We start from the raw sequence: 26,557 nt of genomic DNA, 5'->3' as shown, positions 1-26,557 counted from the left end.
TGCGCTGCAGGACCACTGTTTGCCGAAGTCGAGACCCCTAAATCACTCTCCGCTTGGCAGCATTGGCTGTGTATTAGTGGAGGGCCCTGGCCAGGTGGTACGACATTTTGGGGAGCCTTAAGTGATTTCTGATTCTGCATTCTATTCCAGATGGTACCACTAATGGAAATTGGGCACCAAATTCCTCCTTCTTCTTATACTTTAAAAGTTGTGCTGCCAACAGGACTGCCTTTTGAACGACTAAAATGGCCTGAGAGTTTGTGTTAGCACCGTTTGTTCGTTCATTCGTTCAGCAGGACTGTGGGAGCCACCGGCCGGACTGGCCTGTTTTTATATCATTATTAGTCTAAGATGGATTTCGAGGTTGAAGAAGTTAATCCCATTAAAGGTGCTCAACAGATATAAAAACAAGCAACGCAGGGGGTGTTGACAAAGGCCCAGGGTCAGTGCATTATAAAGAGTCTGCATGACAAGACGGCTGAAAACTGCAACCCTCTATTAAAATGTCACCCCCGGTTTTCAACAGAGTGGCAGGGGACAGCAGCCGTTAAGAGATTTAATAAAGTCCAAATCTAAAAGCGCTGCTGACAAGTTAGAAATGTGTAAACTTCCCCATCTGTTCTAAAAATTGGGCCAAAACAATCTCCCTCCGTCCCCCCTCACATGGATGCTACTGACGTCTGCGTCTGTCTTGAACAAAAACCAGAGGCGCCATCATCAGCTGTCTGTTGGACTGACGCTTCTTAACCGGAGCCCCTCTGCTCCAGAAGATGCTGACCCCACTCTTGCACTTCTGCCACGTCTCTAAAAACAAATGGCATTCTCCGGAGGTGGACGTCAGCCTGTGCTGCCCATTAAGACCTGGAGAAGAATCCTTAACCTGACCTGACAAGGGTGGAGAGGAGAAAGACAAAAGACCTCGTAACCAAAGGTAAAAAATAATCCGTGTTCAGTCCAAAGCAGCAAGCCACAAAGTGTTAAGAATGGACTCACTATTCACGTTCCTGCATGTTATTCTCCAGTGTTTTATAAGATCTAGTGCACTTTTGGGGGTTTAGTATTTGACATCGTTGGGCCAGGAATTTTGACAACTGACATGACGTCTGTTCCGGCTTATTTTAAATGTGCTGCTGTGTGGCCATTGATTAAAAAACCAAATCTGGATCCTATAGTTCTTTCAAACTTTAGGTGTTTATCAACACCTAAACACCTATTTCTCTCGAAGATGCAGGAGAAAGCGGTTCTTCTGAAATTGCAGAACTTTTTTGGAGATAAATGGCAAGGGTCAAATATTCAAGTGCTGAATCTGCTCTTGTAAATGTCCTCTCGATTCTGGGGAATCTGCACTTGCTTGGCCCAGGTCATATCTGACAGGCAGACGTTTCACTGTAGGCCTTGGGGACCAATCCTGCTTGTCACGTCTCAGACAGAGTTCCTCCCCTGACTGGGGTTCAGATTCATACTTGGGGTGTCTTTTGTTCATTTCGACCCTTTGATTAACGTTTCTTTATTTTTGATTCTGTCTATGTATTTAAGCTGCCTGTGTTATGTCCCATGTCTTTTGTGGGCAGTTTCGCCTGCCAATCCCTGCCGGGAACAGCCCTCCGCCACATAAATCTGGAGGGTCTCCCACAGTCCCTGGTGGTTCATTGTGAACGCACTCTGCAGCTGCTGAGTTTACTTGGGACTTTATCTTGGGGTTTGTTATTTCCTGAATTTTTGAATCTGCGCTCTGTTTGTGACTGTGGCTTGGATTCTGTTTTAGAACCTCGTCCGGTTAGGATTACCCTATTGATTTCAGCAGGTTTTTTACGTTTTTGCGCTCAATGGCGCTTTCTGTTATGTCTGAGAATTTTCGTTAAGAATGAATCTTTTTATTTTATTAAAGTTCTTCGAGACCCTAGCTGGGTTTTAGCGGTATACCCCCCTCTAGCGGACAGTTTTGAGAATTGCTGTAGGAAGGGATAGATAGATAGATAGATAGATAGATAGATAGATAGATAGATAGATAGATAGATAGATAGATATGTGAAAGGCACTATATGATAGATAGATAGATAGATAGATAGATAGATAGATAGATAGATAGATAGATAGATAGATAGATAGATAGATAGATAGATAGATAGATAGATAGATACTTTATTAATCCCAAGGTGAAATTCCCATACTCCAGCAGCAGCATACTGATATACAATAATATTAAATATCAGAGTGATAACAATGCAGGTATAACAGACAATAACTTTGTATAATGTTAACGTTTACCCCCCGAGTCACATAGTGTGGGGTCTCCTCAGTCTGTCGCTGAAGCTGCTCCTCTGTCTGTCTGGAGATGATCCTGTTCAGTGTATTCTCCATGATTGACAGGAGTCTGCTCAGCGCCCATCGCTAAGATGGCAGTCACCACAACCGTCTGATTGAACATCTGCAGCATCTTATTGCAGATGTTGAAGGACGCCAGCCTTCTAATGAAATCTAGTCGTCTCTGTCCTCTCTTGCACAGATCATCAGTATTGGCAGTCCAGTCCAATTTATCTTCCAGCTGCACTCCCAGGTATGTATAGGTCTGCACCCTCTGCACAGTCACCTCTGATGATCACAAGGTCCATTAGAGGATTGGTCCTCCTAAAATCCACCACCAGCTCCTTGGTCTTGCTGGTGTTCAGGTGTAGGTGGTTTGAGTCGCACCATTTAACAAATTCCTTGATTAGGTTCCTGTACTCCTCCTCCTGCCCACTCCTGATGCAGCCCACCATAGCAGTGTCGTCAGTGAACTTTTGCACGTGGCAGGACTCCGAGTTGTATTGGAAGTCTGATGTATGTTGGCTGAACAGGACTGGAGAAAGTCCAGTCCCCTGTGGCGCTCCTGTGCTGCTGACCACAATGTCAGACCTGCAGTTCCCGAGACGCACATACTGAGAGTTAAATGCTTTGGAACTCCTAGTCCACGGCATTCCCCCTCTGCCCCTCTCACTTGTGGGAACTTCTCTGAGAGCCAGCATGTTCTTCACATTGAATATGCTCCCCTTTAGGTCTATCTTTAAAAAAATGTGGCCTCTCTTTTCAGTTTTATGTACCCTTAAGAAAGTGTCACTCCCTTACATCCTTATTGAACTGTGTGGAAGACCTCAAGTCTTGGATGTCGCTAAATGTTCTTGATTTGAACGGAAATGAGATTACGACATTTGGCACTTTGACCGCCACTTTGCCTACGACTGTAATTGTGGCCCACTAGCACCACACATTAAACCCTGTTGTGGGAAGGAGGCCCCGCCTCTTGGGGAGCCAATCATAAAACTCAAGAAAGATAACAAATAAAGTGACATTAACATGAATCAAAGACACAACAATGAACAAAAGGAAATCTCAACTCCAGCCAGGGGAGCAACTCTGACACTTGTATTGTTTATGGGCGTGTCCTCCTTCGGGGTAAAAGGTCATCTTTGGACGTACTTCCTTATCCCAGTTTGCTAATTCAAGACAAACCTTTCTGTTTCTTTAAAATCGCCTGACTATCACTTCCCTTGTTTTTGACTTTGCTCGTATTCTTGACTGTGATTTTGTTTCATGATTTAGCTTGATAAGAGGACACCAGACATCTTGTTTTTCAGTTTGTCGTTTTCTCTTGGACTTTTATACTCCAATATTCTTGCATTTCATAATGGAAAGTCAGTAACCAGAATAAACAAAAATTAAACATTTAAAATCAAATCGAATCCACAACCTCGGATTGGGATGATGTGTCTTGATGATCAGAACTCAAAATGAGATCACCCCACATGGCTAAAACTAAAAGTGATTAAAGAAAATGAAAGCACCAAACGAAAGTGAAACTAGAATGCCTGACTACGTCCTAATGAGATGACAGATGGTATCCTGGGAGATCTCCTCCCACATTTGGACCAGGGCATCACTGAGCTCCTGGACAGGCTGTGTCGTCGGATGGACCCAAACATAATGTCCCACCCAGAGGTGTTCCGTTGGATTGTGGTCAGGTGAGTGAGCTTCGGTCATAATCAATGGTATCAATTCCTTCATCCTCTCACCCCTTGAGGCAGGGCATTGATGTGCACCAGGAGGATCCAGCACAGGGTCTGACAGTGAGGCCAAGGATTTCATCCCTATACCTAATGGCAGTCCTGCAGTGCCGTTGTCTCGCCTGTAGAGGTCTGTGCGTCCCTCCATGGATATGCCTCCTCCCCAGACTGACCATCACTGACCCCCCAACCAAACTGGTCACCATGAACGATGTTACAAGCAACATAACGTGCTTCACGACTTCTCCAGACCCTTTCACGTCTGTTACATGTGCTCAGGGTGAATCTGCTCTCATATGTGAAAAGCACAGGGCGCCAATTCTGATATTCTATGGCAAACGCCAATCGAGCTCCACGGTGCCCACTAGAGGACACTGAGCCCTCAGGCCACCCTCATGAAGCCTGTTTTTGATTGTTTGGTCAGTGACGCTCACACCAGTGGCCGGCCTGCCTACCTGCTGGAGGTCATTTTGTAGGCTCTGCCAGTGCTCATCCTTTTTCTCTGGTAGGACCTGCTGATGGGTTAAGGACCTTCTATGAGGTGCCCTGTCCAGATCTCCTAGAGGAACTGCCTGTCTCCTAGAATCTCGTCCATGCCTGCGAGAGACACAGCAAACCTTCTGGCAATGGCACGTGGTATTGATGGAGAAGCTGGACTACCTGTGCCAGCTCCAGAGGGTCCAGGTGTGGCCTCATGCTATTAGTAGTGACACTGACCGCAGCCGAATGCAAAATGAGTGACAAAACAGATAAGGAGGGAAAAATGTCAGTGGCCTCCCTCCACCTGTTAACCCATTCATTCCTGTTTTTGGGGTCGTCTCATTGTTGCCCCTCTAGTGCACCAAAGCGGCTGAAACTGATGAAGAAGCCCCTCTGCTACTAAACTGTGCAGATCGGTAGCCCACTAGTGTCATTGACTTAATGCGATACTCGGATTAAAAAGTCTTCCTTTCATGGTTTGAGCACATCATTGAACCCTTAAAGCACCAACAAGCCATGAAATTAAATTATTGGCAAGAATTGCATTCTAACTAAGGTGGGAACAAAAACCTGCAGCTACAGCGGCCCCCCAGGACTGTGATTGAAGACCCCTGCATTAAGGAGATGGATTTCCATTTGGCGGTATCATATATTGAGGAGTCGGAGTTAAAGGTTTTGTGCACCGACTTGTGACGCAGAGCGTTACACAACACAAGTGTCGATTATGTGAGAGCTTTTGACACAAAGTTCTTGCCAGTAGAAGTTCAAAATGCAAAAGAACTGTTGGGAGATGCCGTAAATACATTCACATGTTACTTTCTTAGCAGAAGCTTTCATCCAAAGCGACTTACAAAGGACAGTTAAGTTATTAGCTTACAAATGGGACAGCCTGGCCATTAGCTTGATGGACTGAATGGTCTCCTCTCGTCTGTCAGGTTTCTTCTGTTCTGTTCTCATCAGTCTGGGGGTCTGCTTTGAACGAAAGTAGCCGGACAAGGGTACAAATGTTGATCACCACAAGTGAAGAGCTATAAAGCTACTCAACTAATATGACAGACGTCCACAGAACTGAAAACGTCCACTAAGAATCTGACGGATATCCACAGGACAGCCGGACCTCCTGAACACGTTGAGGGAGGCAATAAATTTGACTTAAAACAAACTCTCCGGAGGAGCGATTACAGTTCATCAGGCAGGATCATGTTTTCTACTATTAGTAAATCAAATTAAACATTTCGGTAATTTCCATTAATATCAACATGAGTCGCAGAAATATTCCCATTTGTCTTAAATATCAAAAGATCAGCAGGCTAATTTCCCTCCACGTGTAGAATAAATGAGCCACTTCAACTCTAATCAGGCTTTTCTTCCACGGGCTGACTGTCATCTTTGGTGATTAAGCTGCTGTTGAGCTAATTAAGCTTCATTAAAGTGCTGCCAAGCATTGTAACCGATTAAGGAGACCTGATTTTAAACGCCTTGAAACGACGTCAATTTCTATTGTCACAGATTTCATTCATTTGTAAGCCCATCCAAGCACTCAGCGTCTCCGTAGTTTCACGTCACCCGCCCTCACAGATGGGGACTAACATGAGAACGACGGCGACGGAGACAGGCTGTCCACTAGAGCACGTGAACATGGAGTCCATCTCGTTTAAAGGTTCTTAAAGGACTTGCGCGTTGAGTTTTCGGACGCTTTATTTCATTATTAATTCACGGTTGCGGATCCCAACTGCCTCCTTGTACTTCGGCGTCTGTTACGGAAACGTGCGACCGCTTTTTCTAACAGACTTGCTTGAAAATAATCCTTACTGATAGACTTAGCAGTCGCTCATTATTTATTAATTGAGCATTATGGGGAAAAAAAAAACGGCTCCATTAAGCTTCATCGGTAATTGAATTTTGGTCCCTGAATCCGGTCGCTCCAGTAGTTGTTAATATCGATTCGGCGATTCCCATCGGAGACGTTCTGCTACATTGGATCCCGGCGCAGGACGATATGCAACTCTCGTCATCCTAACCTCCGTTCACTCATTCATTTGCTCTCTCAATTAAACTAAAATCCTCTCATCTGTTTCTGGACTCCCAGTGCATGAGCGGCGGCACAAAGTCATCAGACCCCTCACGTTCTACACATTTGGTTGTGTTGTAGCCTTTTGCTAAAATCATTTAAATTCATTTCTCCCCCGGCACTCAACACCCCATGACTAACAACGCAAAAGTTAATTTGATAAAAAACTGAAATACACCATTGACACGAGTAATCGGACCCTTTACTCAGTACTGTGCTGAAGCCCCTTTGGCGGTCTTTCCAGCCTGAAGTCTTCTCAGGTGTGACGTCGAATGTTAGCTTTTGACCTTCTTTAAATAAACTTGAATTCGGTCTGAAGAGCGGCGTCCGACCGGACAGCTCTACTGAAGACTCTTCTCGTGTGTGTGTCTCCTGGCTGCTGGACCGAGCTGCCCACCTCCATGTCAAGTGCGTGTTTGAAGAACCTTGCACTGTTGCAGCCAGGATTCTCTTTTGTTCATTTTGTTATTCTTGGTTTCTGTCCTCGTTTCTAAGTTGCTTATGTTATGCACTGTATGTGTAACAGGGGTGGTTCCCCAAGAGGCGGGGCCACCTGTCAATCAGTGCCAGGAACTGGGGGACCTCCCAGAGTTCCAGGCGGCTCATTTCGATTGCACTCGGGAGTGGGGAGTTTACTTGTGTTTTGCTTTTGTGATCTCCAGGATTTCTTTGAACCTGTGCTCTGTTTTCGACTGCCGATTTCGCTTGCGGCGGATTGCCGTGTATTTTCAGGCAGTTCTTTCTGTGCTCTAAGGAGTTTCTTGTGCTAAAGAGTATTTTTGTTAAACATAAATCTATTATTTTCATTAAGATTCTTCATGGCCCCTTTTGCTTCTAGTTGAGTTTTTGACGGTAATCCCACCCTAGAGCGCAGTTATTATGGGACTTTTGGGTCTCCCAGTTTACGACATCTCTCTTGTTTCTGTCTGATATTAGCTGCTAGGATTTTGTAACCAAGGAGTTGTAACTTGCTGGCATTTTGCTGGGATGGAGTGCCTCCTGCTTTGTGCCAGCTGCTGCGCAGAGAGGCTTGATCAGGTGTAAGCGGGCACATGGGTGCGTGTTGACAGTTTTGTGAAGTCTCTGTATATTGCCTTTCACTTCTTCATCTGTGGTGATCAACTTTGTCACCTTGTCTCGTCACACTTGTTCCCAAACATAAGAACAGCGTTAGGACAATCTAGACGAGGACAGGCCATTCAGCCCCAACAAAGCTCACCAGTCCTGCCCACTTATTTAGAGATTTGAAGGTCCCTCAAGTCCCAGACTGATGCTTACTTGGTTATGCAGACCTCTTTTGTAAGTCGCTTTGGTTAATGAATAAATGGGAATGGCCTCTGTCAGGTGTGCTCGGGCGCTCCCTCCTTGACGTTTGTTTTCCTTCTGTTCTTTGATTCGAGTCTGAAGCCCGGGTGTCAGTGGCAGCGGGTTTACACTCTGGCCTCTCTCTTAATTAACCACTTATGGCTGCTAATGGAGTGTTCTGCCTTTGCCTTAATGTTAACTGACGTGGTTTCTCACATTCAGCATTCAGAACCCTTTATTGTTTCTTTTGTCCACAAGCAGCTGCCAGAACAGGTCCAGGTCCCCGCTAGTGAGGGCACCTCACTGTACCACTGTGGACATAAACCCATAAATCTGAACTTGACTTTGAGATGCATGACACTTAAAATTAAAAAATAAAAACATTCAAATGAGCAGACTGTTAACAAAACAAAACAAAAAAGAGGCAGACAGAGAGCATCAGTCCGATGGACACGAACACTCGGGGACTCGCCTGGCCTCCGGCAGTGACAATGCAATCCACAGTTTGACTTACTCAGCCAGCTCCTCCAGGCTCCTGTACACGTCATCCTCATTTTCTGCTGTATCTTCAGATGGGAAAGGACTGAAAGAGAAATGACAAACATGTATTACTTTCTTCCATCGCAGTACCAACCCAGCCACTGGATAAGCCGACGTCTCCTGGGGTGGAAGTCTCAGCTCGGCAGGCAGCGAACAGAAAATGTCAAGAGCGCTCATGTGACCCTCCTTACAAAACGCACCGTGTCATCCACTCCTGTTCTGATATTTACAACGAATGGGGACCAGCAAAGAGAAAATATCACGCAGCTACAATCCTGCATTCAGGAGATTAGCTCAGACAAGACAGTCCTGGGATGGCCTTTACACGTTTGGCTGGCTTATCCGTGAGCACTCAGTCGAAGGAGTGAGAAGCGCGCGCACACACTGGATTTGGACTCCGCGTCAAGCATCTGCTAGCGGTTAGAGCAGACCACACAGTCATCAGTTCACTTTGCCAGCGTGCGGTGCATTTCAGGAACTCTGCAGCCGCAGCATAAGCGATTCTCCGACACAAGTAAACACTCCCTGGAAATCAGAAGAACAATCTTGAAAAAAGGAGAGCAGCCAAAGTCTTGGAAATTCCAAAAGGTCACCAGAGGAGATGGAGATGCAGACACTGTGTGTGTGTGTGTGTGTGTGTGTGTGTGAGAATCAGCAAGAGCTCATGTGCTGGAAGAGCGATAAACAAAGAGGCAGTGGGAAACAACATAACTGATCTGAAGCACCGAGTCTCACAAAATGGCAACCTCAATGCAACTGCAAGAAGTGGTCTTCACCATAATCCACTCAGCCCAACTACCTCTGACAAGCCCTCCACTGGTGTACATGATGACAGTGGTGGCTTTTATGGCCCCAACAAGTGACTCACTCAGGGGGAACAAAATACACCACAATCTTGTGTGTTAACGCCACAACTCTGACCAGTAGGGGGAAGCACTGGTGCACCTGACAGCCATGGGGACACATATTGTGATCACTGTACGGGCTTACATAACCCAGGAGGGCCCAAGTGACATGAAAAGGGCAATTTATTAAATCAGAATGTTGGCATCGCTGAAGAAGATGACAAGTAATAATGATAAAATAAAGATGACCTGCACCTTCCCTTAGGTGGTGGTCTACCTGTTACAAGACACAGATCCTATCTACCCCTGTGGTCCACGTCCCACATCCTCCTACCTCTCACCCCTCCAGTCCCTTTTCCTCCCTTGCCAGCACTCTGACCCCTGACCCCAAGCTCGTCTGGCCTGTGTAATGGAACTCGAGGTACTTACGGGTCAACCTGGCAGTGGATTGTTTGGCTCAATAATGGCAACCTCACCCACCCCCTTTATCCGGGATGTGTTATGATTAAAGAACCTTCAAAAATGTATTTTTAAAAATTGGGAGAGATCAGCTATTAGCGAAACGAACGAGCCTGATGGACTGAATGGTCTCCCCTTGTTTGTCAAATGTATTCTATGATTTAATTATTTTTACTTAAGTAAGGTTACTTAAGGGGTTTTGGTATCAAAGATTCTGGTTTTGTTATGAAAGGATGTTCAATTTTCAGCGGTGAAGCCATTTTAGGTAGTTCTGGCCAGGTCACAAATTCCACCTCCACAGAAGTCACATCAAGCGACTGCACTAATTGTGTACTAATAGTTTGACTTCGATATCGATATCAGCTTTCAGACCTCAGTACCGGTACCAAAATTCATGTGAAACAAGTAACAAATAACAACTCCCTAATCCCTGTCCTACTCCAGCCTCTGCGATGTGCCGCACAATTGCCCGCCTTTCTGGTGCGCCACATCCTTGGTACGGCACCTGACTGCATCAAACTATGCACCTTATTGAAGTCCCGATTGCATTAGATAGATAGATAGATAGATAGATAGATAGATAGATAGATAGACAGATGGATGTGAAAGGCACTATATGATAGATAGATAGATAGATAGATAGATAGATAGATAGATAGATAGATAGATAGATAGATAGATAGATAGATAGATAGATAGATACTTTATTAATCCCAAGGGGTAATTCACATAATCCAGCAGCAGTATACTGATACAAAGAAACAATATTAAATTAAATAGTAATAAAAATGAAAAAATGAAAAAAATTTAAATTAAATTAATGTTAGCATTTGCTCTCCCAAGTGGAATTGAAGAGTCGCATAGTCTGGGGTCTCCTCAGTCTGTCAGTGGAGCAGGACGGTGACAAAAGTCTGTCACTGAAGCTACTCCTCTGCCTGGAGATGATCCTGTTCAGTGGATGCAGTGGATTCTCCATGATTGACAGGAGTCTGCTCAGTGCCCATCGCTCTGCCACAGATGTTAAACTGTCCAACTTTACTCCTACAATAGAGCCTGCCTTCTTAACAAGTTTGTCCAGGCGTGAGGCGTCTTTCATCTTTATGCTGCCACTTATGCCCATTAAGTGGAGTCGTGGCTCTGAGGCCTAGGTGTCTGGAAGGTCGCCGGTTCGAATCCTTTTACTGCCAGAAGGGATCCAGTTCCACTAGGCCCTTAATCTGCAGTTGCTCCAGGGGCTCTGAACCTAAGGGGTAAGCGTTAACTACATTTCGTTGTACCTGTACAATGACAATTTAAATAATTTCAATGATTTAGATAGGAATACAAGGAACAAGCTGGTGACAAAAACAGGCCTCAGATTCAGATTCTCTGCACAATTAAGTTAAAATGGACACAAGCGATCGTTAGAATGAGCACAAGAACAGATTGGAGATCAGACTTGTCCAGGATTGTGGATAACTGAGAAAAAAGACTCTGGTGTGTGATTTTTATGAAACTCTTTTTAGTTGTAATTTTAAAGGTACCGTATCTACTTACGTTTAAGTTCTCCCGCGGATAAGTCAGGACTTGATTTTACCGTATAATTTACGGTATTTTATAATGTTGCTCATATAAGTTGAATATAACTCATGTTATTGGCCCAAGATATTACGATATGCTAACGCCCCCCCACCTGAGAGAGTAACCACAGGGCACACGGCCTTTTGTGCCTACGTGACCAAGCGGTGATACTCTGAAGCGACGTTTGCACTGTTTTTTTGTAGCTCACGCTCTCATACACCTTTATCGTAAGAGCATCCCTTATCTGCGACGGAGCGTTCGATCAGAAGAAAACATGAAGCTGGTTTTAAATTAAAAGTCGCTGAAGTGGCGAAAGAAATTGGTAAGTGCACTGCTGCAACAAAATTCAATGTGTCAGAGAAACTGGCAAGAAGATGGAAAAAAAAATGAAGTGTCGTATTTTTGAACGGGCGTATAAGTCCAGTTTGATTTTATAAACGATTTTTTGGGTTTCAAGACCCGACTTATACGTGGGTATATACGGTAGATTTTTGTAAACTATCATTTTGAATTCAGCTGAAAGTTTCTTTAGTCCGTTCTTTTTTTAACCCTTGCATGTTATTGTGGGGCCTCGCATATAAAACTTTCTTACACTGTGCGGAGGCCATTTCTCACACAAAAGTTGGGCTTTATAAAACACACACACACTTGACATGGAAATTAGCTTAAAGTTGTGCTGACCCACCCACAAGTCCTACGCAGACATGCAGGCAATGAAGCGAACAGCAAATCTTCTCATTTCACCGCGTCTTGCAGTCACATTGTGATGTCCAGTGCATCCATTTTCTAAGCCCGGTTGTTAAAACCTGCAATGGAACTGGGATCGTGTGACCCTGAGTGAGGTGGCACGTGGAGTGACTGGAGCTTTGCGTCACCAACCTGTCCCGAGTGCTGAGGCCTTGCATGTCCATTGTCAGGGAAGCCTGTGCTGCATTGTGTAAGATGGCCTCTTCTCTTTCTTTTGCTGATTAAACAAATGGGGGCTGAATCCTCTGGGAGGAGCGCTGAATGAGCAATAAAAGTGGACCAATGAAGAAGAAAAAGAAAAAGGCGCTGCACCAAGTTGAGATAAAAGCAAACGTCTCCACAGTCCGCAGTCGGATAACTAATGCTGTCAGAAGAATCCTCAAGCCATAAAACGCTTTCGCTGGACAGAACCGAATAATAAATTGTGAGGCAGCATACGCAGAAAAGAGCTAAAAAAAAAAATCAGTCAGACGAAATTCACAGCAGATGTAGAAAATGCCGAGAGCGCCGCTCTGTACGCGTCTCAATGTGTCACTGCCAGGCGTGTGTGCCATGGGAGACAGAATTGCATGATGGCAGGGGTTGGCGCTGTGTGATAACCGTCTCTGCTTTCTGCGTAAAGGATGATTGACAGCTCTCCTCCGCCTCTGATGTCACTTCCAAGGGTCCGCCCATCTGGACCCGCCTCTTCCTGCTACAAGAGACTCCATTTTGGGCAGTCTGCACTTGTACGGGGTTTGCTACAACACACTGACGTTGTCTTGTCTTACCAGAAGCACACCAGACGCTTCAGAAAGGAAAATGAGAATCAAAGGCAAATAAATAATGCAATGAGTGCGTGTCCTTCCAGCTCCTGTACTTCACTTACTTGAACGAATGACTGAATGAATAAACGGATGAACTGAATCCTCCTCACCATTTGAGAGACTTCCGTCTCCTCCGCCGCTCTTTACTAACTGGTGACAGTGACATTTAACCAAATCGTGTGGGGCTCTCCTTGGAAGCCAGCGAGATGTTCAGTTTGGCTCAGAAGAACATCATGCGGCACTTCTCAGTCCAGGCCAGGAGATGGCGCTGTCAGCAAACCAAATGAGAGACAAACGGGGAGGAGGGTTAGGGTTACAGGCCCACATGCGGGTTGCAGCGCAGGAGGAGAACGGCCACAGTAGACTTGTGGTGTCACTCTGCTGTTACACTATGGAGACAAGGGCCGGGTTTATACTTCACGTGACGCGTGCGCTGGCCGACATTACTGCTACACAAGCGTTGTACTGTTTATACTTTATGTTAATCCGGAGGATTCCACCAGGTGGCAGTGTGAGATATCATCACGGTGAGAAAAACACATTCAGCTTCCCTGTGTGGTGAATTACCTGAAACATCCATTCAATTCCGAGGACACCTTGACACAGTATCTCTGAAAAGGATGGACGCTAATGATTAAAAACATCAATCCAGGGATGTGCCCATTCCAGCTAGCATCGGGCACGAAAGCCGAAACGGGGCATCAGCTCATCGCAAGGTAAACACAAGCACTCACTCACTTCCATCAAATCAGCGACGCGCCCGATGCTTGCTAGATGCAGAAACGATCCCTAGATGGGGCATCAGCTCATCGCAGAGTGATGACAAGCATTTACACACACTGGCGTCTCTTTAGCGTCACCAAATCTGCATGTCTTTGGAAGGACACCTCAGCCCACTGTGGAAACCCACCAGGAAGACATGCAAACTCCAGGCAGGGAACACCAGGGACGTGACTTCCGTATTGCGAGGCAGCAGCGCTTCCGCTCCGCCACCACATATGTAATTATTAACAGTAAGTTAACGATTTATCTGTAAATGTAACAAACATATTTTAATGCACTTCATCATGAAAGTGATATCAAGTGTAAATCTCTGGATTCTAAATGTGCAAAGAGTTACTGCAATATCATAAATGTCACGTGTTCTGTGTGGCGACTGCTGCCTGTTGCTGCGGTCAATGCAGGGTGAAGCCCCTGAAGCTCGTAGAGATTAACAACTGGGTCGGTTTGAAGATGACGTTGACGGCGCTCTGCGTTAATGAGAAAGTAAACTACGAGGTTAACTTGGACATTTCGAGATTTCCACTTTAATCACAAAATACACCTTTTTACCGTGTCCCTAACTTTTTGTCTCTGTGGCTCAAATACGCCGCCATACATTCTGATGCTGTTGTGAAGGTGGAAAAAAAAAGAAAAGGGGGCACAGAAGACGGTATGTGAGACTTTTACAAGGTGTCGTGTCATTATGATGGGGAATATGCAAGGCTTGAATATAAAAGCACCACAAATGCATTTGTATGTCGCCATTTTGCATTCATCGATCCTCAAAGCGGCTTTCTGTCACATGTGGACAGTAAACAGAGACTCTGACGTCACGTTCTGACTTGATCACACTGCGCCCCTTACTTTTTGCAACTCGCGCACACGTCACCTGCTCAGAGGACGCGTCAGATGAACGCTGGGAATGCATGATAGCCACGATGCGTACGCGTTCTGAGCGTGAAGTATAAACTGCACCCTGCGCTGCTCTTATGGGTTCTGCACAGTGCAGTGGGGTTTGGACGTGAATGTCGACTCGTAGGCCTTTGCACATCGCGAGAGGAGCCCAAGCTGTCACTTGACGTTTGCTGCCTGGTGCTTAATTTGACATCATGGCAGCAGTCAACTGTTGAATCACTAGCTGCCCACCGTCCCAACTCTTTCAATGGCTCCAGTGTGGAGTCAGTCAGGGGCACAAAGTTTCTGGGAGGGGAGATAACAAATGATCTCTACTGGACCCCACACATCTCCTCAATGGTCAAGAGATGATAGAAGTGACTGCTTAGAAAGTGAGCTGACCACCTGCATCTCTGTCTGGTACGGGGACTGTCCTGCCTCACAGAATGGTGACAACAACTGAGAAAATCACTGGGACATGCCAAAACAGGACCGCCAACGTTATCAGAGACCACACTTACCCCACAATGGAAGCATATGGTGCAGAACTGCCAGGTCTTGTTAAGGTTTCAGTCCACAAGTCAACAATCAGTCTTGCTAGTATAACACAGTATGTCAGAGATTGTCGGCTGTTTATCTCCAAAAACTGCCCACTAGAGGGGGAAACACCATCAAGAAACCCTGGCTAGTAGCACAGAGGCCCATGTAGAATCTTCATAAACGAAAAGATTCTTTAAACGTTCTGTAACAAAAGAAAGTGACGTAGACCATAAAAGGCATAAAGGTAATGCCCGCAAAAAGGCAATTCCAAGAGCGGATAAAGTCCCAATCCGAAATCCAGGAGACAAAGTCAAATCACAAAAGCAAACAAAGACACCGGAATAACTCACCAACTCCAAAGCGCATGCAAATGGACCGCTAGGAACTGTGGGAAACTCTCCGCCTTTATAGGGATGAGGGCGGTTCCTGGGGGTGATGGGCCCCGCCTCCTGAGGAATCATCCACAAATCACAAGACATAACAGAGGCTTAGGGATCAAATGAAAAGCAAAGAATGACACAAATACTCAACAAAGGTGACATCACCATAAATAAAATGATCACGAATGAAGAAAGCAGACACAAAAGAAGAAATTGAACTCTCGCCTGGGGACGAGCCCTGACTGAAACATGCCATCTATTGGTCATTCATAATTGGGCCGGGCGGCATGGAGTCCTTCTGTTGGGTGACATTTCGAGTGACAAGAGAGAAAGAAAATCAAACTTGAAGCAGGTAGGCAGCCGTCCGCAGTCCGTGAAGCAAAGTCTGGTGGCATTTTGTGACTCTGTGATGGAGCTGCTTGGACAAGCCCTGCATGTTATCAGCGTTCACTGATTGGGTCCTTTAAGCTGTCCTACTCAAAGACGCACCCTGTAAGCTTCTATACAAGCCATAGGAGTCCCAAAAAACACTTTCCAAAAATGCCCACCAACCCGGCTAGTCAAGAGGGCAAACGCAAAACTTTATAAAATAAAAAGGTTTACAACAAGGCTCTGAAATAAAAGCAAGTTCTGTAGAGCACAACAGGCAAAACGGAGTTACCTAAAACAGAAGACGATCCGGCCGAACGAGGTCCCAATCCAGAAACAGGACGAAAAACCAGTAATTCACAAAAACACAGAAAGAGCCACAGATGAACTCTGAGGACACAATCGAAATGAAACGCTAGGAACTGTGGGAGACCCTCTGGAGTTATAGGGTGGTTCCTGTCGGTAATTAGCAGGTGGCCCCGCCTCCCGGGGAACCACCCACAAGACGTATAAAACATAACAAAAGTAACCTTCAAAACATAATCAAAAATGAACAAATGAGACGTAAAACATGAGCCTGAACTGCAGGCAGGGGAGGAACCCAAAGCAGGACGTGACAGTCACCTCTACTGACATGGAGCCTGTTCTTGTAATTCAGTCGTTCAAAGTGTATTACTGCCTGAGGGGTCTTCATGCAGGACATCTTGTGGACCAGCCGAGACTGTGTGACAAAACCCAAAATGGGATTCAAGCGTTCACGAGTGCCAGCCTGACAAGTGCACACAAATGCGTATCCCAGTGGCTGTCCACGTTTTTAAATAGACTGGGTTGTGGATCTCTGGCTGTGCCGCCCACTCCTGCATTCTTTTTATCTTTCACCCTAAAAAGTTCGCTTGAAAAGAGGACAAGTTTAAAGAAGTGGGACACAAGCCCAGTTGCTACTGTAGCTCCGGTCCCACGGGCCTCGAGGGGTGCGCTGGGAGAACCCAAACGCCGGCACTAATGGCTCCAGTGGAGTGATCTTTATTTAACCGATTTCCGACTGTTTCCCTTCCACGGTGCCGTCTGCGCGCTTAGTCCCTTTAGCCCTCGATTTGATGGGGAGATTTATTGCATTTCTAGGACCTGAAAATACCTTTTTATCTTTTTTTTTTGCCACTAGGGAAATATCTAATAACAATATTTTCTGTTCCGCTGTGAACAGACTGATAAAATTAAGCAAAGTGGGAGGAAATCAGAGTCTAAATGTTTCCAGGAATATGCACAAGAAATATTTAACAGGATTTAATCCAACAATCTGCTTACACTGGAGCAGTCCCAACTGGGGGAGTGTAAAGGTGGGAAGTGGGCCTGTTGTGTGCCCCCGTCCTTATGTAAGATAATGGACAAATCACAGGTGTGTCAAGTTGACAAGAACCTCTGCATCAAGAGGACCCCCAAAGTTAAGGCGCCGGGTGGGTGTCAAAACCCAACAGCCGACTCAGCTCAACATCTCTCGATATAGAAAAGCCAAATACCACAGACTCACGAAATCTCCAGAACCAGGAGGACTTGGGATTTGAAATTTGGAATGCAGGTTACCCTTGGCCCATAGGGGCTCGCTAAGAAACAGTCCAAGTGCGTTCTGTCTGTATGTCTGTTCGCTTTTCACGAGAGAATTACTTAACGGATTTAGATCGGGTTGTTGATTTTGAGTCCCAGAGTTCTCTTGACGTACTGATGTATTTATGCAAATCCAAGAGAGTGGCTATGGGCCGAGAGCGGGGGTGGGCGTGGCCTTTGTCATTCACTCGCCAGCCTCTGCTCGAGTCGCTCTACCTGTCGCCACGTGTTGGAGCGCACCTCGCCTTTGCTTACTTAGCAATACCTGTTTGTTCGGCCGACATTATCGTCTACAGATTGTTAAGGAGTATCATTTGACATTTTTGAGAGACGACGGATCAGTGTGTTTTAGTGGGTAGCTGCTGATTGCCAGAGATATCACAGCCACACGGGGGACGCTCTCATGTCAGAGCTGAACACGCTCATATATAGTGCCAACTTCTATTGATTTTTCAAGTTTGTCCCGTTTCAATACTATGTGGGCGCCGCCACGGGGTACAGCTAGTCAAATAAAAGATGTCACCTATGGACGACGGCTTTGTCTTTAGCCAAGATCTGAACGCAGCGATGGAAGAAGCCAAGCGCCAGCTGTTGAAAAGCAAGCAGATGTGGCTCACTGTGGCGTTACGTGAGGATTGGATGGCTTCCTTTACAAGCTCTTTATGAAGAGAGGCTGTTTTGAATAAAAATAGTAACGTCTGACGTTTTTAAGCGAGAGATCAGAGCTCCATTTGTTTTAGTGGGTAGCTGATGACTGTCAGAGATATCACGGCCATGTGCTCCTGTCACCCCGTAGGGGACACTCTCATGTCACAGCTGAACACAATCAGATACAGTGCCAACGTCCATTGATTTTTTAAGTTTGTCCTGTTTCATTCCTATGTGGGCGCAGTACAATATATAAAATCACGTGTGTGCAGGGCTGGTGTGTGTTGAGGGCTCCAAATATGAAAACATGATGGGAGTAGGAGACGATGAAGCACATGAACTAATCCCTCTGCCTCTTCCAGCTCACGAGTGGAGGAGGAACCCCCTGAAGACTAATAACACTCCTTCCAGGACCCCCACTTCTGACCCTGGATCTCGTGCTGCCCTGAAGTGGGCATTCATTCTTGGACCCACGGCAGCCTGCAGAAGCCCCGACTCACAAAGACTTGGAAGGACTCCTCAAGTTCCACCACTAACTTCTTGTGTTTTTTCTTTTCATTATTAGAATTTTCTGCTAATAAATGGGGATCTCCAGGAGACGCCATCACTTTATCGTGTCTTGTCCCGTTCCTGCCCACAATACACCAGTCAGATTCTGTTATAGAAAGAAGTGCTCAGGACTGAACAAATCATTTATGTTACAACAGAACTGGTCTTTGTGCTTGTACAGCAGACGATATCTAATATCGTGTGTTCGGTTTATCATACTGGGGAGTATGGAGGACGAAAAAAACAAAACTGAATTGAAAAGATTTGAGCAGAAGCCTGCGACGCAGCAAAATGTGAACAACGTGGAGAGTCCATATGAAGGCGCTGTATATCACGTGAGCAGATTATGTCACCCAGAGCAGCTCTGACCTCTGCACGGCGCATGAAGGAAAAGAAGAGCACTTCTGGTCACTCTTAGACAACAATGCGAAGTGACATCCAGTCACATGACGTCCACCGCGGAGAGCGGGAGCCCGAAGTGACCCCCTGGTGCCAGGATGATTTACAGTCCTCTGCTTGAAGGCCCTCACCAGCAAAGACGGTGGCGAGGGTGACAGACACAATTAAACAGGCGATGGCGTCTCTAATGTGCACAAGGACACCACGAAAACGAAAAAAAAGAAAATAAAATGTGGGTGGGCAGCGGACACACAGCACAGTGGGATAAATGAGGGCCAGCAGTGATGCTGGGGGACAAAAACTCTGGCAGACTGTCCATTTATGAAAAGAATAAATATCAAACAATTATTATTTACAGTGCCCAGAAAAAATATTCAACGCTTAAATACATCAAATTTACTGTCACGTGTATGCAGCCTAATAAAATTCACACTTCTGTGCCTACTAGGTGACAAAAATAAAAAGAGAAGTATAAATGACACACAGCAGAATTTAGAAAGTATTGTGTTGTACATTTCATTTTTAACACATACAGTAAATTTGCCATGTTTGCCCATCGGTCTATTCAGATTACCCACAATGACAAAGTGACATCATGTGACCAGAAGGGACTGCAAATGTCAAAAACTGAAATCTCCGCTTCGCTTGCTGTGCCACTCCACGTGGCGCTCAGGCGCCTCCAGTTGGCTTGGATTCTCCTTCAGACGTTTCTAGAACTCGATCTGAAGTTCTTCTGTGGCAAACTGAACTGACTTGACCTGTCTACAGAAAGTCCCACTGCCATAAAAACCAGGCCCTCTAAGTCCAATAAACTCTCTGAAGACCTCCATAATCAAAGTGAGGTGTGGCATGGAAGAGGCAAAGCTGTGAGTGTTCCCAGTGGCCTCAAGAATTGTGAGATGGAAGAAGACTGGAGCCTTGATCAGGGGAGTGACCATGAAGCCGGAGGTCACGCTAAGAGAGCATCAGAAGGAACCTGATGGTGTTGAGGTTGAGATCAAGGATCAATGTGCCTTGTTATTGGTTTTAGGACTACTGATTACTAAAAGGAGTTGCTTGGCATCTTTTTTAAGTGGCTTGGACGGGCGCTTTTATTTTACAGGCCGCTTGTTTAGTTTTGTTGCCTGCTTGCTCTTCATGTGCCTTGTTCCCTATGGACCAAGGACGCTGTGTTTTCTGAAGGAACTGAGCAAATCAGCTTTTGTTTTGGAACGTCACGGCTCTGCTGGGCCTTTTGAGCCACCAAAGTCTAAACAAGTACAGCAAACCTTCAAGGCCCGCAGTAAACTTGCACACTAGCGCATAAACACTTCAAACATATGAGCAGTTTTTAAATGGCATATCATTTTATATTTTAACAGTTATGGGGTGGGCAGTGTCTGTCCTGGTGGGCTGCAGGTTTTTGTTCCAATCCAGTTTTTTTAATGAGAAGCATCATACAGTAGATGGCTGGGAGGCCCGAGGGAGCAAGCCTGGTCAGGACAGTACCTAGATGGCAGCCCCCCATGGATTGCAGCGGTGCCTAGGACTCCCGCAGGGCTTCATGGGAGTTGGAGTTTGGTGCTGCCCTGTTGGGATCCATGGGTGCCACCCAGTGGGTGCTGCAGCTGCTGCTGAGCCCTGGAAAGCAGCTCTTCCTCCAGACTCGGAAGTACATGCTGGAAATGGGTCGACAAACACCAGGAGCACCCCTGGGTGGGCTATAAAAGGAGCCGGCAGCCACCACTCCAGGGGCCAGAGTCGGGAAAAGGGAGACAAATCTTGCTGAAGAGGAGTGGAGGAGAAAGAAAGAAAGAAAGAAAGAAAGAAAGAAAGAAAGAAAGAAAGAAAGAAAGAAAGGTAAAGTATTGTCTAGAGAGTGTGTTTTGTGCTTTGGGACTGTGCTGTGTACTGGTGGGAACAGGGAAGACGTTGCCCACAAGTGAAGAAACAAAAATGAACCATTTGAGTTTCAGAAGTGCGTGCCCTGCGTCTGTCTGTGTCGGGTTTGAGTGACTGCGACGCCCTCTGTCTTTGTCACAGATCTCAATTACTGCTCAATTGACATTCTGAGTGGTCTCGCTTGTTAAGGTTCCCCACCCTTAATGGTTTATTTCTATCTTAAATAGTTGCAATCGCTGTTTTTAACGGCTCCTAATTAGCAACAAGACGCAAATGATAAAGGAGCCGTGTAACCCGTTTCCATTTACACCTGTCTGCGTTCATCAGGCACCATTTGGTTTAATAAAAGGCTTATGGGAAAAATGTGACAGACTGAAAATGATCCATTTTAGGCTTCAAATCATTTGGATGATATCCTTGGAAAAGAAAAAGAAAAATGTATGATATAAGAAGTGCCCTGCTGTGGGCTGGCACTCTGCCTGGTGTTTGTTTCCTGCCTTGCGCCCCGAGTTGGCTGGGATTGGCTCCAGCAGACCCCGTAACCCTGTAGTTAGGATATAGCGGGTTGGATAATGGATGGATGGATGGATGATATAAGAATCTAACGTTGCAGACTAACAAGCCATAACATTTAATAAAAGGTCTGGGATTGGCAAGAATTGGTTTCAAATTAAGCAACTGGGTTGGAATGAAAACCTGCAGCCATCTCAGTCGTCCATGAACGACGTTGCCCATCCCTGCTCTAGAGCTGCATTGCGTTAGCTAAAAGTGAGCTACACAGGAGTTGAAGAGTTGATTATCCAAACAGCCGCCTGCCTGCAGCTCCAGCAGCTAATCAGTGAAGTTGCACAGCTGCCTCTGATGTTAGTCTTACTGGACGCTGGTGCGACAAGCGATTCTTAATTGAGACGTTCACTTCCTCATATGTGGGTCACCCCTGGTTCCAAATGATTCATTAACAGGCCTCCAATTTATTATTAGTTCAAGATTAGGAACGTGAGGAATGTAAAACAGGATCAGGTGATGGTATCGAAAATAAGAAATTATTAAATTCATGTATTAGCATAAATAGATATGAAAACTTATAAGCATTAACCTTAGTGCAAGTATTAATACAAGTCAGGCATACCAAGCAAATGGTTAAATAAAGACACATGCCATATTTCTTTTTTAATTACAGCTGTAACCACCAATACCTTATCAACTTGAGGGACAGAGAAGGGAGAGAATGACAGATAGAGACAGGCCAAGAGCGGAAGAGGGGGAACACCTGCCAGCTCAAGTCCGACCTAAAAATAAGTAAAGCAAAAGGTGAAGACGAATAACAAAATACGAGAGATACTGGTGGCTCCCATGAAAACTTGAGAGGCCAGCTGCAGAAGGGAGTCAGAATAAGCAGCGAATGAGCTGACGTGAGCGAGGTCACCATGATAAGAAATGATTACATAAACTGGGAGTTTTGGCTTGTTCGGGGCTCAGCTCAATCTGGCTTAATTGCGTTGACTCCGTGTTATTGTTTATTGCAATAAATCTAATTTCTCTGTTTGCCTATCCTTCGACTCCTACAGCCTTCATTTAAAGTGAGAATCTTCAGCGTATTTTTCGTTTCTACAATGGTTATCTCCGGGCCAGGCGGCGAATACAGCTGCATTATTGTAGTATTGCCCTCTCCTTACCCCTTACCTGTTTTCTCAAGGGTAAGTGTATTCGTCAAGTTCATAATCGGGTTAGTCTACTGTTGCACTTTAAGATTATTACACACAGGCCCTAACCACAACAGGGCCCCATGAATGACACACACACACGGCTGGTTAACCTCTAGCACTTTAAACCGCACAAGTGCTTTAGGAATAACACCGGCTGCCACTCTCTCAGCACTTCACTTACTTATTATAAACATAAACAACATACAATGTTTTAATGATATCTCGGACCCAAAGATTACTTTTGGCCTACAAGAATACATTTAAACATACAAAGGCTCAGCCTCCTTGACTATAGGCCATTAATCAGCCAAGAATGCCTTACTTGGCGTCCTGTTCTCTACTATTGGGTGGAGCTCACACCCTCAGCCTTAATAAACCTCGCAGCACAGAGCGTATGGCAAACCTCCGGCTGCACCAGGTGCTTAAAGAAATCGACCTTATTACTTCAATCACTCGAGACACGAAGACAAAGCGTAGAAAGTTAAAAGCAGCATGGTATTTATTACAGGAATAATAATACCACCACTGGAACAAAGAATAACATGAAATAGAACTGACAGAAACGTCTGGATATATATAGTCTTTAGAAAAAAAAACCTTTGGGAGGGAGACTAAGGAGACGAGACGTGATCTTCTCGAAAGACAATTTGAAGTCCCGTGAGAGACACTTTAACTTGCTTCAAGCTCTTAACCCCTTGCAGACGACTGTCAAGAAATTGCTTCAGACCACTTCTGGCCTGAATGCAGCCGAGGTGGCATGTGTGTCCCACCAATGCCAGTTGATGTGTATTCGATATGTATCAAGGATCATATTGGAAGCACTGGTCACGCCATCTAGCAGTCGTAGTGGAAACTACATCCGCCTGATGGAAGCGAAGTGTTGCCGTGGCTATGCACATGGATTTTGGCTACTAATTTCGAGAAAGTGTCCAAATTTGAGGTAAGTTGTGGTAAGAAAAAATATATACCAGCTTATTGTTTGCTAGTGTGCTGTATTCAAATGAACAATCTCCACTTAGTTTCAACAAAGTGTAATTGCAGACCGCAGCACCTGTGAGGTCAGTCATGCAACGCCCCAACATCAAGAAACGCCCTCAACGTCCGTCATGTAACACCCATCACATAAGACTATGATTAGTATTAGGACCCCGTTACACTATGGTTAAGATTAGGGTTGTAGGAGGGTTATCTGACTCAAAGGGCGTTTTGTGACTGATGCTGTGGGCATCACCTGATCTATGTCATTGTTATTGCAGGCTGCAGCTAGACACTTCTTCTTAATTTAGCGTCTGCTTGACAGCAAAAACACAAATAATTTCTTTTTGTATATAACTGTAAATACATTTAGGCAACAAGGGGTTAAAACAATGACAAACGACAAGCAACAAGCAAAACATGCAGCTTGCCAGGAGCAGAAAGACAGCAGATGATCCGACGGCATCTCCTTAGCGTGTGTTCAGCCACACACCCTTAACAATGCGAGCGGTGTAATACATCCTGCAAGAAAGACATGTAACCATGCTCGGGGCCAAAAATAATGGACAAGTATTGTTTTTAAAAAAGTTTTAAAGTAAAAGTGAAAATAATACATATGTAACAATTCCCTCTCTTTAAATTGTTTATCCAGTAAACCAAACCCAGGGGTGGGTGAGCGAAGTGAGCGGGGGTCGGATCCCCCTAGCATAGAAAAAGTTACAGATGACAAGGATGATTGTCCCAGAGCGGCGTTTGATTTCCTCCAGGTGCTCCAGTTTCCTCCCACAGTCCAAAGACATGCAGGTTAGGTGCATTGGCGATTCTAAATTGTCCCTAGTGTGTCCTCTGTGTGTGTGTGTGTGTATGCGCGCCCTGTGGTGGGCTGGTGCCTTGCCCAGGGTTTGTTTCCTGCCTTGTGCTCTGTGCTGGCTGGGATTGGCTCCAGCAGACCCTCATGACCTTGTAGTTAGGATATATAGCGGGTTGGATAATGGATGAATGGATGATAATGAAAATGCTGTTAACTGATGATCGAATGAAAACTGGTCATACATGTCTCTGGTTTCTTTTCTGACGTCGCTCTTCTTCCGAAGTCGCTTTCAAATGAGGCATATTTATTATAAAATTTCATGCCGTGGTTTCACAACACATGATTGTTGCATGCATCAGATTGGCTGGCTGTCAATATGATGGATACATTTTCGTTCAAACTCTTTAAACTCTTTTTTCCCAGATACTAAAGCGTTTTTGATGTTGCCTAAAACATCACCATGTCCTCCTTTCCCAGGCTGTAAACCAAATTGTTGTCCCAGATGTCCATCCAAAAAGTAATCGATAGCCTGAGGTATCGGCAGGTCTTCCTTTCCCAGGCTGTAATACCAATTTAGCACCATGCTGTGAACAACTGTTATAAAAGTGAGGTGTAAGGGAAGAGGATATGCCTTTTATATTATAATGCCTATGCAGGTGTCCTGCATCTGAATTCATCTTGTTGGGATTGAGCAAAATATAATAATAAAAACAGAATAATTTGTAGATTTTATACACCATTACAATGACCTTCTAGTCCTAAGGATTGTTCTGAAAAGATTGATGTTTATCAGGGGAACGGAGTTTATAATGCGAGGTAATTGTTATGAAAACCGGTGCAGCACAAAGTCATCATTCTGAAGATAACGCGTACGAAACGGGGAGATTTTGTGATTAGAATGGAAATAAAAACGAGCCGTGCCCAATCCAACGGGCTCACTTCATGAACTGAGACGGCTTTATGTGCTCTGCTGTTGTCTCTGATGCTCTGCAATAAAGTCTCCATTCGGACTTAAAAGCATGACGAGAAAGATTTAGTGGTATGATGAGGCAAAACGTGAACTCTCTGAGCAGAAGTCCAAGGACTGCTCATCACCTGTGCCTAATGGCAGCATCATGCAATGGGGACTGGGAGACTTGAAGAAAACTTGCTCCAGAGTGCCCGTCACATCACACCGGGGTGATTTTGGCACAACAATGACCCAAACCATGCCGTAAAGACAACACTGGAGTGGCTTCAGGTTGAGACTCGGTCTGTCTTTGGGTGGCCCAGCCACAGCCCAGACTCAAGGACATGTGTGGAGAGGCCTGAAGATGGCCGCTTGCAGACGCCGTCCACTTAATTTAATCGCAGTTATGAGGATCTGCCAGGAGGATTGGGCCCAAATCCAGGCGTGTGAAGCTTGGAGAGATTTCCCCAAGAAGGCTGCCAAAGGGACTTCTGCAAAGTACTGAATTATGGGTCTCAATAACTAAAGGAAGGTGATAGGTCAGTTTTTTTGGATTTTTAGTAAATCTAAATGTCTGTCTGAAAACATACGCTCACTTTGTCATTATGGGTCATTATGAGCTACCGAGTGTAGATTGATGAGCCATTTAGAATCTATAACACAGTATAGCGTGTATCACACACGTGCGCATGGGAGGCAGCTAAAGAGCTCAAAAGATGATAATTCCATGCTGGACCAGGGGGTGGCAGAGTGCACTGATCCTTTCTCTTCTTCCTCTGCAGACAACCATGGGAAATTTCACCTGGGCCCATTGATGTCACTTCCGGTTCTGGGCCTGGTGCCATCACTTCTGATTCCTGCCCAGATGATGTTATTTCCTCCTAGCTGGCTTTAAAACCGCCATGTTTTGTGTGTCACGCCAGTTCTACTTTGGACTAATGTCTGTAAACACCATCGCTTCAACCTTTGCCCTTTTTCTGCCAACTTTTCAAGTATACGGGGTGGCTGCCCCCAAACCTTTTTGCAGTGCTGTTTGCATTCATTTTACAGGTACAGAAAGTGACACTCAGGGGATTGGGGGGGTCTTGAGTCCAGCTTGCAGGCGAGACACTCTGAAGCCTCGGACAGATTCAGCAACCTGAGACATTCCGAGACCACGTTAGATGACGCCCCCATCAGCGGCATCTCTTTGACTCCACCCACTTTCCAGGAGCCACTCCCCTGTTTCGCCGGCGTACT

The 26,557-nt window shown here is 45.4% G+C and overlaps 1 protein-coding gene across 6 annotated transcripts in view; it reads right to left on the bottom strand.

Annotated features, from left to right (window-relative positions):
• vav2 (vav 2 guanine nucleotide exchange factor) overlaps window positions 1-26,557 on the bottom strand; it is a 472,851-nt gene that overhangs the window by 165,066 nt on the left and 281,228 nt on the right. For all 6 annotated transcript variants that reach the window (XM_039762597.1, XM_039762599.1, XM_039762598.1 and 3 more), the window contains exon 4: window positions 8,411-8,479. In XM_039762597.1, the coding sequence (XP_039618531.1) occupies window positions 8,411-8,479 (69 nt within the window). The remainder of the gene's footprint in view (window positions 1-8,410; window positions 8,480-26,557) is intronic.

The sequence above is a fragment of the Polypterus senegalus genome, chromosome 9 (genome assembly GCF_016835505.1).
Source record: "Polypterus senegalus isolate Bchr_013 chromosome 9, ASM1683550v1, whole genome shotgun sequence".
NCBI classification, from domain to species: Eukaryota; Metazoa; Chordata; class Cladistia; order Polypteriformes; family Polypteridae; genus Polypterus; species Polypterus senegalus.
Note: the sequence above shows the minus strand (reverse complement) of the source record. Positions and strands in the feature narration are given on the sequence as shown.